This window comes from Lemur catta, chromosome 9 (assembly GCF_020740605.2).
Source record: "Lemur catta isolate mLemCat1 chromosome 9, mLemCat1.pri, whole genome shotgun sequence".
NCBI classification, from domain to species: domain Eukaryota; kingdom Metazoa; phylum Chordata; class Mammalia; order Primates; family Lemuridae; genus Lemur; species Lemur catta.
In genome coordinates, this window is record NC_059136.1 from 91879592 (window position 1) to 91897542 (window position 17951).

Here is a 17951-nt window from a genome sequence, read left to right on the forward strand (position 1 = left end):
ATGGTGGAAAACCCTTCTAACGGGAATCCAGACCTTGGTTCTGTTCCCAGATGGGCCTCACCACCAATAAAAAATCTATTTCTTCAATCATGACGTAGGGATTCAGATATGATGACTTCATGGATCTTTCCAAAACCAAGATTCTAGGACTGTGAGCTATAATTCTACTTCAAATGACAAATGGCTATAGGCCCGTGACATGGGGTGCATTCTAAGATTTCAAGATCAGCAGGAGGCCCCTTGAGACCCCTGCACCCAGCTCTTGGTGTGGTTGGACGGAGCTGTGAAAGTACGACGACAGTATGAACCCAGTGTAGGTCAGGAGGGCGACCCATGCTGGGGTCTTGGTTTACTCTTCTCTGGGCCCAGGAGTTTGTCCAGCCACAATCCTTTGCCACAAGGGGAACGACTAGGCCTGTTCTGATACGCATGTATTTTTATTTGGCAACTCAGAATTCTTCAGAAAGAGGGCATACATTTATTGATAGTCAGGTCTCTTGATTCCTGGCCGATATATATGTTTTATATTAAATGAAATCTTATTAAATAAAAACCTTGCGGAAGAACTGAATCTGGCATTTGAGTCATGGTGTCCTGGCCATTTCTGTCCTTTCTGTTCCTTTTTTCCTTTCCCTTTAAGGGCCCCTGCTCCTGTATCCACCAGTTGAATCCACTGTACAAACTTTGAGTCAACCTCCTTCAGAAGCCATCAAACCATTCTCTAAAAGCTGAATCTTCTTCCTCTTCTCAAGTCACCACCTTTTCTAGGAAGATAATCAAGCAAGGATATGTTATTTAATCTAGCAAATATATGTTAATTTTTGTTAATTAGACAAAATACATTCCCTGAAGACTTATTATGTGCTGGCCCTGTGCTGTAGAGACACTAAAAATAAGCAACTGCTCTCTGGTAGGTGACAGCCCAGCCGAGTTAGTCACCTGATAAGAAAACCTGCCCAGAAGCAGAGGCTGCTCCGGGGAGCCAGAGCCTGGAGAGAGCCCAGCTCCAGGGGGGAGCTGAGGAGTTTAAGAAACAAAGCAAGAAGCAGAAGGGAAGGAAGGATTCTGGACAAAGGGCTGTGATTTTGTGTGTGGGACACATTGGAGCACAGGAAGTGGGTGTGACAGGAAATGAGACCAGAGACTCTCACAGCAAAATCACTGTGGCTCTCCTCCTCTAAAAGCAAGTGATAGTGCGAAATAAATGTGTTTCTCCATTCTAGGCCCTCCAGAAATATGCTTTCAGAGGAGTTCTGAATATCCTGGTAGTAATAAAAGAAGTTAGCAGGGGATCATGGCTCATGCCTATAATCCCAGCACTTTGAGAGGCCAAGGTGGGAGGATCACTTGAGGCCAGGAGTTCAAAACAAGTCTAAGAAACATAGCCAAACTCCAACTTCACAAAAATTTTTAAAAATTAGGCATGGTGGCATGTGCCTGTAGTCCCAACTACTCAGGAGGCTGAGGCAGGAGGATTACTTGAGTTTAGGAGTTTGCAGTTGCGGTGAGCTGTGATCCCACCACTGCACTCTAACCTGGGCAATAGTGCAAGACCCTGTCTCAAAAAAAAAAAAAAAAAGTCACCCGCATTAGGGTTCTCTGGAGAAACAAAACCAACAGGATGTATCTATATCTCTATATATAGATATACAAAAATAGGTTTATTATAAGGAATTGGCTCACATGGTTACAGAGGCTGAGAGGTCCCAAGATCTGCAGTTGGCAAGCTGGAGACCAGGAGAACTGATGGTGTAGTTCCAGACTGAAAGCCGGCAGGCTTGAGACCTAAGAAGAGCCAGTGTTTCAGTTCATGTCCAAAGGCAGAGAAAGGCCGATGTCCTAGCTCAACAGTCAGGCAGGAGGAATTCCTGTATTTAGGTCAGCCTTCTTGTTCTATTCAGGCTTTAACTGATTGGATGAGACCCACCCTTGTTGGGGAGCACCATCTGCTTGACCCAGTCTATCAATTCAAATATTAATCTCACCCAGAAGCACCCGCACAGACACACCCAGAATACTGTCTGACCAAATATCTGGGTATCCTGTGCCTCAGTCAAGTTGACACACAAAATTAACCATCATACTCCTGTTCAGTCTTCCAAGCATCCAGAGATATTCTGCCAGGCTGATTATTAATTGACAGCTCATCGTGACACTTTCTTTTTGAAATCCTCACAATACTACAGGCAGTGTGGACAATATGCCAGTGTCATTGAGATATTGTTATCAATCTGCTTTGATAATTTTTTGATATGATCTTCAGCATTGATAGCCAACTCATCATTGTGATTCAGGATATATTTATGTGTTCTGAAAGTGCATAGGCTAAAAAGCCAGGTTGCATGGATTTGAATCCCAGCCCTGCCTCCTATAAGCTATGTAACTTTAAGTATCTAGCTTAACTTCTCTTTGCCTTTGTAGCTTCATTTGTAAAATATGGGTAATAATAATAGCTAACTCTTGGTTGTTGTGAAGATTAAATCAGTTAATGCATATCACTTAATATTTGTCAAGATACAGGTGGCAGGGACATAGAATGTACTCCTATAACCACATGTCTTTTATTGTAAAATGTTGTTTCAGCCTTGGCTCAGTATTGCTTAAGCATTGGTGCTTTTTGAGGAAAGAGTCCTTATCAAGAGCAGTAACACTGACTATACTCAATTAGCGTACACTTTGGAAAGACTGAAACCAAAACTTTAAAGCCTTAGTTGGCTTGCGAACAACGCCAGATTTAGAAAACGAGTTAGAGAAGATGAAATAGAAAGTAACACATTTATAGAATATGCATAGGCAGTGGAGTATTTGGTTCACTTCACTACTTCAGTTTAGTTTATTATAGTCAGAGAAACTGTCCATATTTCAAATGGTTATTTGGCATCTTAACAGGAAAAACATTTGCAAACAAACCAATGTACTCCAACAGTGGGTGGTTATGGAGAATGCTCAGTAAGGCTTATTGTCAGGTCTTGGATTGTTGGGAGTGGCGGGGAGACGGTTGGGGCTAGATTGTTTGGGGTTGAAGGAGTGCACCTGTCCAACGGAAAAGCGACCTTGGGTAAGCCACTCGGACTCAGGGATCCTAAGCTCGTTGACAAAGCAACCAAAATACCCAGCGCTTCTTTTCTCTTTATTTCTGATTTGTGGTAACAACCACATCATTCAATAAGTAATTTCATGTCTGTTTAGCTAGGTTGTTCACATAATGTGAAATATATTTACAGGGTGATGTGTGAGGAAATCCTTTGATTCTCTGAGTTTAATCTCATGAATGCTTCAGTGTCTTTAGGGAGGTCTTTACTTTTACAGCTTATGTTTATGTGAATCTTCAAGGCACCACGACTGCTGATTACAATTTAGAAACTTTAGTGCATCCCTAATGTTTGTATAACCCTCTTATACTAGCAGCTCATAGGTGGTGGAATGCAATGTCTGTAATACAATATTTTTCTGTTTTGGTATAACACCTTTTTTTGATGGTATATAAGGTATGTCCTTAAGACTGTGCATTTGCACCTCTATCCATAACACTGTTAGTTTAAAAAAGTAATTTTTCAGATTTCAAGTTCCCATATCTGAAATTCAATGAAAGTGTGTTCAGACCCAGATCTTTGAAGTTGATTGTTTTTGTCCATTTTGATTGTTACCTTGGGAAAATTCTTCCTCTAACTAAAAGAGGAATGCTTTGCCCATTTATCAAGTGACTAAAGATAGCTGAGGATTAAGTCTGAATGGAGTGATTACTGCTTTCCAAAACCCAAATAATGAAAAGCATTTTGTTGTTGGTATTGTTGTTGTTGCTTGAACTACTTGATAGTTTTCCAATTGTGCTGCTCTTGTGAATTTCTTCTTTCCATCTTGTTCCTAACTGGAACATTTGTGTATGAATTTCTATGCATTTCTAATACATTTATTCTATGTCTTTGAAAAATTTCAGAGGAAATTTCATTGTGCCTGTCTATTTTTATTGTTATTATCATTCTTAGCCATGGTTACAGGGGCCCATGCTCTTTTCAAATATTATTGTAAAGTTAAAATTTTTTAATCATAAGGCTATTATTGTGATGCCAGTTTTAGTCTATTATGAAAACTCTGCACTTTTTGAGAGCTAAACTCAGAATGCACTGAGCTGTGCTCTCATGTATTTTCCATTATTCCTTTCTTTCAGAAATCGTGCCATTCATTTAATACTTCATTACAACCGAACTGCAATATGTATACATGGCGTGCAAAATGAGCCATTTTGTTTTAAAACAGATTGCAGATGAAAGGAAACCATTCATTTCTTGCTTGCTTGCTGTAATTACTACAGCACTAATTACTCCAAATCACTGACATCCAGGGTCAGTAAGGATGACAACAGAAACATCAAAGAAAAGATGTGGCTCACTTGCTATGACAGATTTTTCATAGCCCCAGCCGCAGTATTTTTTTATGGCTACTGTTTTCCAGTTTGATGGTGAAAAAAAAAAAAAAAAAAAAACAAGCACAAAAAAACAAAAACATACCCACAGTGAAGATTGCTGAATGTTTACTATTATTTCGTTCGCAGTTTGACGGTGAGAACATGTATATGAGCATGACAGAGCCGAGCCAGGACTATGTGCCAGCCAGCCAGGTGGGTTAATTAATCTTCTCTGCCTTGTTTCAAATTGTAATTAAACAAATTCAAAGAGTTGCATTGCAAATGAGTAGCACTATCAGTAACTGCCGCAATCAGGAATAATCATAATTTATAAACAAAGCATTTAAGCCTTGTTTCCAGTTAATGAGATAGAGCTGATAAAACACGGAGTTGGCATTTGTTGAAAGATACTACCTTGTTTCCTCTCCAGAACGGCAAGCAGCTGTTTTGCCAGCATGATCTTTCCTAAACAGTTGTTTTACCTTTAGGAAATAAAGTCTTTACAGGTGCAGGTTATTTGTGCTTCTGACTGTAGACGAGTTAATCATTATAAGCTACACATGTCACAAATAGCTTTAATTATCAACTGTTGGGGCCATTTTCAACAAAATGTTACATGCATAACCAAAATCACATGGCCGGTGGGCGCTATGAGGCTGCTCTCAGGATCTACTGGGAGGTAAGAGGTGGGGCTGGGGGTGGGGGAGTAGCTTTCAGGCCCCAAAGCAGGACATGATTGAAACTTTCAAGGGCACCTTTGTATCTATTTCACTGAGAATGCTTGACAAGGTATTTAATCATGAGAAGTGACAACAAAAGTCCAATGAGAATGCAAATGGTTACATTTATAAAAGTAAATGCTTGACTATTTATTTTTAGATACTTAAGACCAGGCCCTTTAATCCAGTGAGGGCATTTAAAGCAAAATTATAACTGCCCTTGGGTGCCAGTGTAACATAAAATATAAGAACATGGTACACAAAAGTAAATAAATGAAAGTGAGGGAGTCCGCAGGAGCATTTTGTTGACCACCAGCATCTTTTTTTCCAGAACAGTAAAACCATGGTAGTTTGGAGTTTCATGTATTAGTAACCATGGTGTAAACCCTAACATAGTAGTTTTCAATGCCTAAATATCTGCTTAAATTGATTTGATAATCAGGAGGGGTGGGGGAATGGGCTTCTATTTTTCTTCAGAGTGGATGTCAGTGAATTAAATCTAATGTATATGTTAGGGATGCAATCTGAAGAAAACGTCTCGTGCTTTACTCAGAACAGAGGCAGGCCGGCATCTCTGTGAACTTTACATTTAGAGGTCACTGTGATCACTGCCTTCTCTGGCACACGTTCTGGAAACTACACTGTATCACTCAGCCGGAAAGGTCATTGTGAAGTTCAAAGATCCTGACTACATTTCCTTCCATTCAACGAAATTGGTCGCTCTAAGAATACCTTTGCAAGGCTGAGCTTTGCATTTAGAATTCTTACTTAACTGAATTCATTCGGCTAAGTAGCCTCCAAGATCCATAGGTAGTTCTGAATAGGACTGTTTGATTAAAAAATGAAAAATGTTACTATTAATTTTCTTCTAACCATCAATCCCAAAACTGTACTGACAAGTTTAGTATTACTATTAGATTAAAGCAACCCGGTATCATCTCTTTGGTGCCTTTAGGGTTTTGAAGTGTAAGGACTAATTGAATTTGCTTGAAACAGTAGAAACACAAACTCATAAATGATTGCTCTTATAAAGCAGCTGCTCCCTCTCAGAGAATCATTATGTTCCTCTTAAAGAGTTTTGGATAAAGGATTGGAAGTTCAGAGCACATACATCATAATGGCTCGACTCCTTAGATTTTTAAATTCAAGTTCAATGCATAATATGAAGCTTTTACTGAAATCAAACAACTACCATGATCTTTCTTAGTATATCAGTCAGTAGTTACTAAGAATGTTTTAAATGCCAGTGATAATTTATAAAGGAGTAAAGAAAGCTCCAAATACTTTTTGTGCTTTCCAAAGATATGGCAGGTTTGTGAGCCAGAAGCAAACTATTCCTTTAATAGTGTAGTATATATGAAAATGTTTTTAGAATGTGCTATTTTAAAGATTAGACTAATGTAACATAATACATACTCTGGGGGAAGATAAACTTCACAAATTACATAAGTTGAATGGCCTTAGCTAAATTTTACACTTAACATTCCTTTTGTTTACTGTAATATAGTGTGTTCAAGAATTCATTACCTGGTATTCTTTTAGGGAATTTTAATCAATTTACCCCTTTAGGCGACCATAAATAAGATTTTAGTCATCCTGCAGAAAAAAAATAGTTTTGTTCTTTTTCCTACATAACATCAAACATCTGCATAGTTTAGTAATCCAAGACAACTTGCCTCATAGCATCACTCAACAATTATAATTCCTGTTCAATTTTCAAATCAGTACATGCTTTGGGACTTATAGACTAAGTTGCTAAGTAGCAACATATGGTGCACTACTGCTCCTGTGATGTTGCTGCAAGCAAATAGCATAATTCTAAACTTGAAATGATTTTTATAGAAAGCCAATGCTGGAACTGCTCCAAAAATGGAAGTACACCGTAAAAATTAATGATATTCTTTTAGACAGTCCCAAAGGGCTCTTTGGCACTATCTACTACTGCATGCATTCTATACCTCTTAAGCTAGAGTATACAAATCCTTAAAACTTTTTGCATATAGTTTTGTAATTGATAGGCAGCTTTTAAATGGAATATATTGCCCCATAATAAACCTGACAAGTATGTAATAAAAACCCGTAAGACTTCCACTTCACTCTGGCGCCATTCTTGGAATATTGACTATTTTCTCCTATAATAGCTATTAATGTGCTGGTCACTCAGTACTTTAATTTAAACATCATTTAATTTTTCTTACTCTGGGTAGGATTTGAACTATACAATGCCAAAATTTCTTTGTGTGCTTCCAAGCCCTGGCTAAAGAGACGATGTCGCTTCCTACCTCATGGACTTAAAGGGTCCTTCCTGTAGTTTGTGGGAGAATGCGACTAGCTAATGACAGGAAGGCCAGACAAGCAGCTCGTCAGAAACCTGCTCCTCATTCTGAACTTGTCATGCTTAGTGGAGGTGACAGTATCTAGACCAAAAGGATACAAAGTAGCAGATACATAAGATGAACATGTCTAGAGATGTAACCTACAACATGAGGATGTTATCCCAAATACTGTATTTGGGATTTTTGCTAAATCAGTAGGTTTTAGCTGTTTTTGCCACCCCCCGTCCCAAAAAAAGTAACTTTGTGAAATGATGGGATATATTAATTTCCTTCACTATAGTAACCATTTTGCTGTCTGTATGTATCTTGCCACATTTTATACTTTAAATATATACCATAGAATTTACTTAAAAAGCCACCTACAATAGACCAATATGCCACTGAACACAAAAACATGGCAGAAGGGACTGGGCTTCCCACTCAGGCTCTGGCTTTGACACGTGCTGTGAGCTCCTCCTCTTTCTCTTAAACTCTAGACCAGTCTCCAGCCCCTAGAATAATGGTAGTACCTTCTGTAGTTCATTACATGTCACTGTTCTTAAGATAACAAATGCTGGTCTGAATTAAATACATCCAAGGAAGAAGAGGAGTCTAGTTCTCTTCATCAGAACTTTCCATGACACCAGGTTGTTTTAGTTCAATTTAGTTTTGAACATATGCCATTGCTTTTCCTCATTCTTTCTTCTTTGATGGCAGTTTCAAGAATGTCCTTTCCCACGGCTACCTGTTCATTTTGTGCTTTCCACCCACATTGGCAGCATTTTCCCCTGTTCTCTGGACACAGGGACTCTGCTCTTCTCATGCCAGCCTCAGTCGGGGTGCTGTGTGAAAAGATTGAGAAGGACTGACCTTTTTAATTCAAGAAATAATCTGTTAACAGAGGGAATCAGAAGATTTTTCTGGTGTCAGGGAATGGAGATGTTCAGGTTACTTGACTGAACCAGATTTTTCAATACATCAGTTCCTCCATGACCTTGGCCTTTGCTCTCCTGAACCTTTTCCTTGTGTTTGGTTTCCCTCCATCCTGCCTTGCTTCCTTCATTCCCTCCCTCTTCCTTCTGGTTTTCATTCCTTCCTTCCTCCTTCTTTCCATGAATATTATCCTTTGAGCTTGAACTAATTTTTGTTGTTAATTTTTAGCATCATAGTAAACCCTAAATATTAAAAATGTCCTGACCCCGAATCATACATTAGATGATTCTTATGTTGTGATCAGTTTTATCTCTGTCCCTGCTCCAGCTCCCACAACCCCCACTGGAATTCTGTCTCTTACCTGGTCCCTCAAATCTCTAGGTTAAAAATAAGAGCCCAGGAGTTGGAGCTTGCAGTGAGCTATGATGATGCCACTGCCTTCTACCCAGGGCAACAGAGTGAGACTCAAAAAAAAAAAAAAAAAGAAAAAGAAAAAAAGAACAATGGTAAAATATAGCAATATTATGTTTTCCTGGAATCTTACAACTAAGCATTTGACATACATTTCATACAGTACATTTTGAGTATAAAATTTGAAGATTATGTGCGTATCTAGGGCGGTTCTCATGTGAGTTGCTGGTTTAATGTCTAACTCCACTGGGCACCTGTCTCTGACAGCGGTGCGGATTCAACGTATTAATCCATCAGAACACAACTCATCACCTTCAACCTGCTTCCTCACCCCCCACGTGTCTCTTCTCCCTATGCTGCCTATAGTTGTAAGTGTCAGTACCACCTACCCGAACACCCAAGTCAGGGCCTGGGAAGTCTTCCTCATCACTCAGCCTTTAGTTAATTTCAGATGTTGTTGCTTCTACTTTTTTGCCTAACTTTTGAATCTGTCTCCTTTTCTCCAACTACACAATTCTTATCTTAGCTCTGGGCCTTACAGTTTCTCATGAACTCATCTCACCTTCTCTCACTTCCACTTTTCCATCTCTCTTTAGCAGCACCATCTGCTAAATGGTGCACACCTCTGTGCCTTGCCAGTGTCTGTAAGTCTCAGCTATCGAGGCACGTGTTTGCCCCTCTAGTGTGTCGTGTGGCACACTAGAGTCACCAGGGATGCCCTTGTCTTGCCCACTTGATTGTGAGCTCTTGAAGGTGGGACTTGCTCTTGTTTCTGTCCGGATCTCCTAAAATAATGTCTGACGTAACAGAGGTATGCAGCATTATTTGTTGAAAGATGAGTAAATTAATTAAGATAATTTGTTTACAGTTTTTTTTTTTTAAATCACATTCATTCTTTGAGTCTTCTATTGCAATGATTCTCAGCCCCGTATTGTAGACATTTAGCAAATCCAACTCTGCCTGGTCTATTGCAGTAGCACCTGTCATCTGTGTGCCAATGCCATTATATATTAACAGAATGTTCCAGCACTCCTGTCTTATTGGAGAATCATTTCGAGTGCAAGACTCAAAGAGTTAACATGATAATAAACTAGACAATAATAGGCAATTATTTTTACAATGATATCATGTTGTTTTTTATCATCAGCAATACAATGGCAGTGGAACCAGTAGGATTCTCCAAGTTCCTTTTTGTACTATGTTCTCTCCAATCTACTGGTAGAATGATGTTTTAAAGTTTGCAAACATATTGATGAGTCCATATTTTTTTAATTACATGTTTCCCTAATAAGAAATTCTTCAGGTTAGAGTGTAAATGAGGTATGACAAAAAGGGCCTGGAAAGTATAATATTTTTAAGATTATTTTGGGGGAAAAAAAATCTCTTTACTATGGGCCATAAAATTTCCATGATTGTGACATAAATTTGAAATATAAATTAGACCAATTACTTTTAGATTGGTTCCTTTTGGCAGAAATTTCAGAAGTAAAATCAACTTGACTTTTTGACCATTGACCCAATAAAATGATAAAGCTGCCACACTTGGAGTAATCTAGTTAGTCCAACAAAGTCTGGCATCTTAACAAGCCCAGACTAGTTCCTCAGACCAGTCTTCAGTGTAACATTCAAATGATTACTCTGTGCAGTCCCGGAGGTATTCATTACAGACCAAATTGCTCTTGTTGCCTTGCATACAAGCTGAGTTTTCAATGGGAAATGAAAGGATGCCTGGAAAAATAGGCCACCTAATTAAGTTAAACTACTCTAGCATTTGGCTTGACATCTTCATTACTCAAAATTAAAAAGATGCTTCACTTGAGCACACAAGTTACTATTGTTTATGTTGTTTTCTTCCTAAATTGGCTTCTTACATGGAAGTCTGTTTTTCAGCATTATATCTTGAAATAGCTCACATATTTCTTGTAGTTTATAAAAATGTCTTAATAGCTATATGGATGCTGAGTACAGGCACCATACAAATATATATATATCTTAGGGCCTGTGATAGCCAAACACACATCAGTCTTTCTGAATATTTTTTTTGACCAACCACATTGGTGTGGTTGAACTTTAGGTAATTCTTTACCCACCCCAGCCTTTATTATTATTTATTATTATTATTATTTTAGTTGAGTATTGACTCTGTTAGCTATAAATGGTCATCTATGTGAATATATGGATTTCTAAAAAAATGTAAATAGACCATAAAATTTAAACTGAAATTCATTTGTCCAGTAAAAGTGTTTTATATCAACCTCACCAGCAGAGCTATTTTAGGAACATTTTATTTTATTTTATTTTATTTTTTTTTATTTATTTTTTTTTTTTGAGACAGAGTGTCACTTTGTTGCCCGGGCTAGAGTGAGTGCCGTGGCATCAGCCTAGCTCACAGCAACCTCAAACTCCTGGGCTTAAGCGATCCTACTGCCTCAGCCTCCCTAGTAGCTGGGACTACAGGCATGAGCCACCATGCCCGGCTAATTTTTTTTGTATATATATTTTTTTTAGTTGGCCAGATAATTTCTTTCTATTTTTAGTAGAGACGGGGTCTCACTCTTGCTCAGGCTGGTCTCGAACTCCTGACCTCGAGCGATCCACCCGCCTCGGCCTCCCAGAGCTAGGATTACAGGCGTGAGCCACCGCGCCCGGCCTATTTTAGGAACATTTTAAAACATAAAACACATGTAGAGCACACCGTCTACTGATTGCCAGTTTCTACTCATTGACACTAATGAGGCTGCTGACAGGTTAAATGTTGTGTATCATACACATTTCCAAGCTGTGTGATTTGTGAATATAAGACTCATTTTTTATTTCAGAAAAGGAATGTTTGTTGCTGGGTATGCATGAGAATTTTATTATAATTGTCTAATAGTGTGTTTTTTCAAGCACTAGGGAAATGTATTTCAGTGATAAAAATTATGAAGGTATCTGATTGAAATAGCATTAGTGGTAAAAACAGATTCTCAAAATGCTGAGCTCCATGTGGCTCGTGGTTTACTCCGTGGACATTCAGGCATTGGGAGGAGACGTTCTGGCTCCACTAGACACCTGAGGAGTTAGGCCTTGGCATTTGATACATTTTGAAAACAGCCCTTTGGCTTCTTCACAGTTGTGTTTTGAAGACTTTTTTTCTTCAGCACGTGGACAATTATGAAAGACTAAATGACCCTTCCTGTTAAATCTTGAAATTATAACACGCCGTATTTTTTTCTGCCACTTATAGTAAACCTGTCACTAATGAATGCCCCCCCAAAATAAGTATAGTATTTCAAATTAAGAATAATAGCATGTTGAATAATGTCACCTGTTTATGCCAACTCCATTTCCAAGGTGCTCAAAGACTGTTCTAAACAAACACTAAATTTTTAAAATGTCAGTATGTCAAGTAGAAGCAATTATGCCCATTTTTAGTATAAGAACACTGAGGCTGAGAAAAGCTGAGGTATTTTCCACCCACCCCTTCTGCATATCCTCACCTGCCACCCCAAACACCTTCTAAAAAGGGTCAAGTTTCTCTTTGCAGTTTCAGTTCCTCGGTTTGGGAGCAGACCTAGCTAGACTTCCCAGAAACAAAAAGAGGGTTTCGGTTTAATCTTTATCTATATCCGTATTATTTTTCTTTCTCCTGTGTCCTCTGTGATTATTTCACTGTTTGGACATAGAAAATTTTTAAGTATAACCCTTAATGATTTGAAATTAATTGGTGGCTATCTTGGAAAATGTTCTCCACACATCCCTTGCTGTTCATAAATTATGGTAATTGATCCTGTTGGTAGCAAAGCCAAACAAGTGACTTCTGAGGCCCAGCATCACATTGTTCAAATGGTCTGAAACTCACAAGGGCTCTGATGGTTGTGGTTTGAGCCCAGTAACGAAGGCTTCCTGTACACAGCTGGGCCTCCTGGCATTTCAGGAGAAGGCTCTTCTTCAAGAAGAGCTAAGCCTACTGTGAGTCATTATTTTCTAAAATCACAAAGCAGAGTGGCCTTGGAGGAAATGGGAGTGGGGGACAATAGGATTGCAGGGTGGGGTGGGGCCAGCAGCTCTGTACAGGCTTGGTCAGGGAGGCTTAATTTTATTTTAGAACTGTAAGGTCACAATGTTGACGTACTGGCTTCACTCCCTTTTAGTATTGAGATGACAGCAGTGTGTTACGCAGGTGGGAATACTCTGAGAGATATTAAGTTGGGCCAAAGGAGACCATGGATATTTGACCATTTTTTAGTTACAGTAGCAGTAATTTCTTATTTATTCACATATAAAAGCTGTACAAATATGGTAGTTCTTTGCTGTCCCTGGATTTGTTGATCCAGAGTGGCGATTCCTCCACGCCTGTACCGCCACCGGCTCCCTCTGCACTCCGTACTCTGCGCCTCTTCTTGTCCACCCTGGATGCTAACAAAGCACAGGACGTCTTTCCATAGAAGACGTCTCACCCTGCCCACCACTCCTCCCCAAGGATCCCACCTTCTGGGAAACCGAATGTGGAGGGGTCTTATCTTCATTAAACTGGGGAAATTCTCTCCACTTGTTCAACTGTTTTTTCTTCTACATCCCTACCTTCAGCACAAGCCTTCTTTGTAGCAAAGATTTAGGAAGTGAGATGACCTCCAATAGTTAAAGATACTTTCCTGGTACAAAGATCCAAAGAGTAGGAATTGCCTGTCAGCGTGTGATGAGTAGAAACAGGGGCTTCTTTTCCTGTCTTCTAGACCCTTTGATTGAAGAGCCAAACCAAGAACACAGGCCATCTGTTAGCTCCCATCCTTTGCTAATTTGGCTTCTTTATGCAAAATGTGAGTTTATACACCCACTATTTATTGATTTCTACTGAAGAGACAAAAATGAAAACAATTGCCATGAGCACATACAGCATGTATTTGGAAATTGATATACAAAATAGATACCTATAAAAATAGGCTGACACTGAGTACACAACCCCATGCTGGCTGCTTGCATCTGATTAAGCAAATAGAGCCTGACCCTGACCATGAGCAAAAATCAATTTAACACAAGTTTTTTTAAACAATGAAAATTTATTGAAACTCAAAGACTGTACATGTTTAAAAATAGTACATTAAAATCCAATTCATTTTATTCAATTATTAAATGTAAAAAAAATCTATGTAATGATACCATGGGTTTCCCCTCTACCCAACTTATTCTATAAATAATAAGGAAATAATTTAACCTCTTCGGACCTCATTTTCTTTATCTGCAAAGTGGGGGATGATTCCTTAGGTTTCTTCTTGAGCAAGCATTCTGTGATTCCATTTAAGTATAAACATAGAGCTCTAGGACATTATCCTCAGGAAATAATGAATAAAGGTACTCAGTGTGATTGGTAACAAGAAAATCAGAATCATCCTAAATGTTCAAAACAGAGAACTAGTAGAATAAATTATAGAACATGAAGATAATATGCAGCCATTTAAACAGTAATATAGATAATATTTATTGGCATGGAAAATTACAATCCATTTTAAGTGATCAGATTAAATTATATAATGGTATGATAACAGTGTAGCTAAGATTTATTGATTGCTTCTTTATCTCATTTATCTTGTTTATTCCTGATATATACTTAATGAGCTAAATACCGTAGCCCTATATTATAGCTTTGGAAACTGAGTCTTAGAGAAAATAAATAACTGCATCTACTAAGAGAAGGGCTGAGATTTGCATTTAGCATTTCTGGCTTCAAAATCAGACTTCTACAATCTGACTTTTGTTATTAAAAACAAAAACCAAAAGCCCAAACCAAGCTAGTAAATATGCAGTAAAAAGAATCTTGAAAGATACACATTTTAATAATGTTTCATTTTGTCCTAGTGGTTGGATTAAAGGTGATTTTTTAAATATATATTTTCTATTTTTTAAAAACTGGTTAAATGGGTTATTTATAAAATAAAGCCAAAAACTGTGGAACTGGATCTCAGAATGTTTGAACTCAATGTGAGAATTGAAAAAAAATGTAGAAGACTAAAAAAAGTATAGAATGCATTTTACATAAAATTATACACCAAACAATGAAACTACTTACTTCAATTATTCCCTTTAAGCACTGAATATGGAATGCTGACCTATCCCTGAAAAACGTGGTTGGGCCCCGACTAACTTTCAAAAGTAGCTTCTCGACTTCCGTCTGCTCTCTCTAATTGTTCATGTGTGGATTGTGGGGGAAGTACATTATTTGTTTTCTGGAAGCTTGGGGGTTTTTTTAGCCAAAGGGGAGACCCTTATTTATGACAATTGCACACAACGCCTGATTTTAAAGTGTCCCCTAAAAATACTGCCTGGAGACTTATGTAGACCCCCAAGTGATACTGAGAAGAAACATATCTCTGCCCTACTCCACTATCATTAATGAATTTTGGCCTGAGAAATCCCTGCATGAAAATGCTAAGGGCTTTTTTTGGAAGTACGTGGAGAGGGGAATCTGGCACCAGTCATGATAGATGGAAGAGTGTGAAGCTATCCTTCCCCACCCTCACCTGATCCAACTAAAGTGGTTGGCTCCCTGGCCCCAGGACCCCCTGAATCCTCAAAGCTTCAGCCTGCGAGTCCTGACATCAAGGCTCAGAGCGCCCCCAGCCCTGGCCCCAGGAAGAGCCAATGTCAGACATACTTTGGGGTAGGCTCACGTTGACCCTGTTTTCTGGTCACATTCAGGCTTTGCACACTGGTTTTACAGAACTGAAATTTTACTGCACCCCAGTCCCAGTGGAGGCCTGCATTGAGCCCAGGACCCCAAAGTTTGTTTTGATTGATGGGTCCAATCTTGCCCTTGAAATTATCTTAGAGGTTGAAGACCTGACCTTGATGTTGAACCTCCTTGCTGCCGCCTGTAAATCTGCCTGGACTTGCTCATTTGTCGGTTTTGTGGTCCTTGCCTGATCACTTATCTTATCTCAGCAGAAGTGTCTGATCTTCAAGCCCTGAAATCAGTGTAAATCTGCTTATAGCAGCCCCTTGATCACCCCAGCTTCAAGGAATTCCTCTTTTGTTTACACTCTGATATCCCGTAGTTTGACACTTTAAACATACTGCTCTTTATTGGGAGCCTAAGTTCTATTTCTCTCTTCTGATTCACTGCCTTCATAACAAACTGTGTCTTCTGGTTCTTTGTATCTCAGATCCCACTTTGCAGGTGTCTTACACATAGTAGGTACACAAAAAATGCAGCTCTAACAAATGAGGCACTCAGTGCCTTTTACTTCACACGGGTTACAGAAATTAATGAGTACAAATGAAATAAATGTTATACTTTCTACCAAAAAATTCATTTTGGTAACTGTTGCTTGAAAAATTAGTACATTGTGTGTTTTTAAATGAAGATGATTTATTGCTATTGTCTAACATGTGAAGAAAGACAAAAAAATTGTTTGCAGGATCATTGGCTTGAGCACATCAATGGCACTGTTGGACAATTCTTGCTGAGTGTTAAGATGATTTATGTAACAGACCAAAGCTTTCCACAGTAATACATTATAGTCTCGAGCTATCAACCCTTGTTCATGCAGAGACAAAGGAATCTGAAAAATACCTACTTCTGAAGGTCTTCTCAAAAGAAATCAGAGATTATGTTGATGCTATTTAAACTCTTTCAGGAAAAATCACCATTACATGCAATATCTTAACTTATGAAAATGTACAGAGGAAGTTTATTATTTTTCTAATAAACTTCTCAGTTTACTTTGCTTTTCATTCAGTTATCTGAACCACATAACAAGATTTGTTCAATAACAGAAGACAAAACATATTTAAACATTGGTATTCTTCTGTCCTTAACTTTTATGTTACAGATTAAAAATAAAGGCATTCTGTATATGTTTGATGGCAGGGCTATTTATTTATCTTTCAAATTAAGTTCTATATGAGAAACATATTTTACAAAGTTATAACCATAGCCATATTTTTAGCGTATGCATGATTGCATGAATCCATCACATAATTTAAAGATACATACAAGATGATATCTTTTGAATTCTTTTGAGTTATGGGACTTGTTGTCACCAAAGATTGAATGCTCTGTGTAATGATTGCAATATGTGGACAGAGACCCACAAATACAATGCCTCTGGTAGAGAAACTAGATTTTAAAAAGAGAAGAAAGGCAAAGTCCAGAAGAGATTTCCCATTATTTGTTCCTGGTTAGCATATATTAACACCCTATTTAGACAGTATGAAAACATGAATTCTCTGTCATCCAAAAAAAAGTTAGCATAATTAACATTCCACTTTGAGATACAATAGTGTATAATAAGCATATAAGAACAGGCTGTAGCAAAAGGATATGTGGACTGCGAAAGGAGAAAATAATGTAAACAGGATACCCAGATCATGGAATGTGTAAAGCAATATGATGAGAAAGGAATGTATGTAACTAAACAGACAGGGGGAATGAGATCTTCCAGAAATCAGGTGAGAAGTTTCCTTTCCTTTTCCACTGAAATGAGAGGCTGGGAAGGTTGGACACCGGGGAAGGACTTTGGCTTTAGTCACATGTCTGGAAAGGCATCTAAGCGGATCAAACCGAAGCAGAACCAAGGGATCCTGTTACTCTCCTAACCCCAGTCTCTGGATTCTAGTCTCAAAAGTGATCCCTCTGATTAGCAGTTTAACCTCCTATCCAGGAATCACTCAGGGAAGATTGCCTTTCTAGGGACACAGCCACTAGGCTGTGCAAACCCAGACAGTGACATTCATTGGCCTTTTACCTGGTGGGTGGGAGTGGGCTGTCAGAACCTGCTTGGCCAGTGCTGCAGGTCTGCCAGCGCCAGCAGGGCGACATCTGCCCTCTTCGTGTTAAGTCATCCTGATCACCTTCCCCTGCTGAGCACCTTCCTCTGTTCCTCACCATCTTTTTATTCCTTAATTTAAAAAATGCAATTTAATCCCATTAAAGTAAAGATGAAGCCTTATCTTAGCTATTTATGGGGAGCAATTAAATAAATACATTAAGTATGAATGGGGCTGTACTTTTCTCCACCATGAGGTCTAATCAGTGGCAAATATTCTGAAATTCTTTTATGATGAGGTTTTGGGGAACATGTCTAAATCCTCTGCCATCCTGTCTATAGTTGTGTGTTTTCTTGGGCATGACTCAATCCATGATATGTCTAAATCCACTTAGCAATAACTGTAGCTAGGTAGAACTTCAGT

The 17951-nt window shown here is 38.6% G+C and overlaps 1 protein-coding gene across 1 annotated transcript in view; it reads left to right on the forward strand.

The window, feature by feature from the left end:
- The window catches only part of TOX (thymocyte selection associated high mobility group box), a 290979-nt gene that overhangs the window by 141953 nt on the left and 131075 nt on the right, over positions 1 to 17951 (forward strand). Inside the window, exon 2 of the mRNA XM_045560889.1 lies at positions 4553 to 4618. Within this exon, the coding sequence (XP_045416845.1) occupies positions 4553 to 4618 (66 nt within the window). The remainder of the gene's footprint in view (positions 1 to 4552; positions 4619 to 17951) is intronic.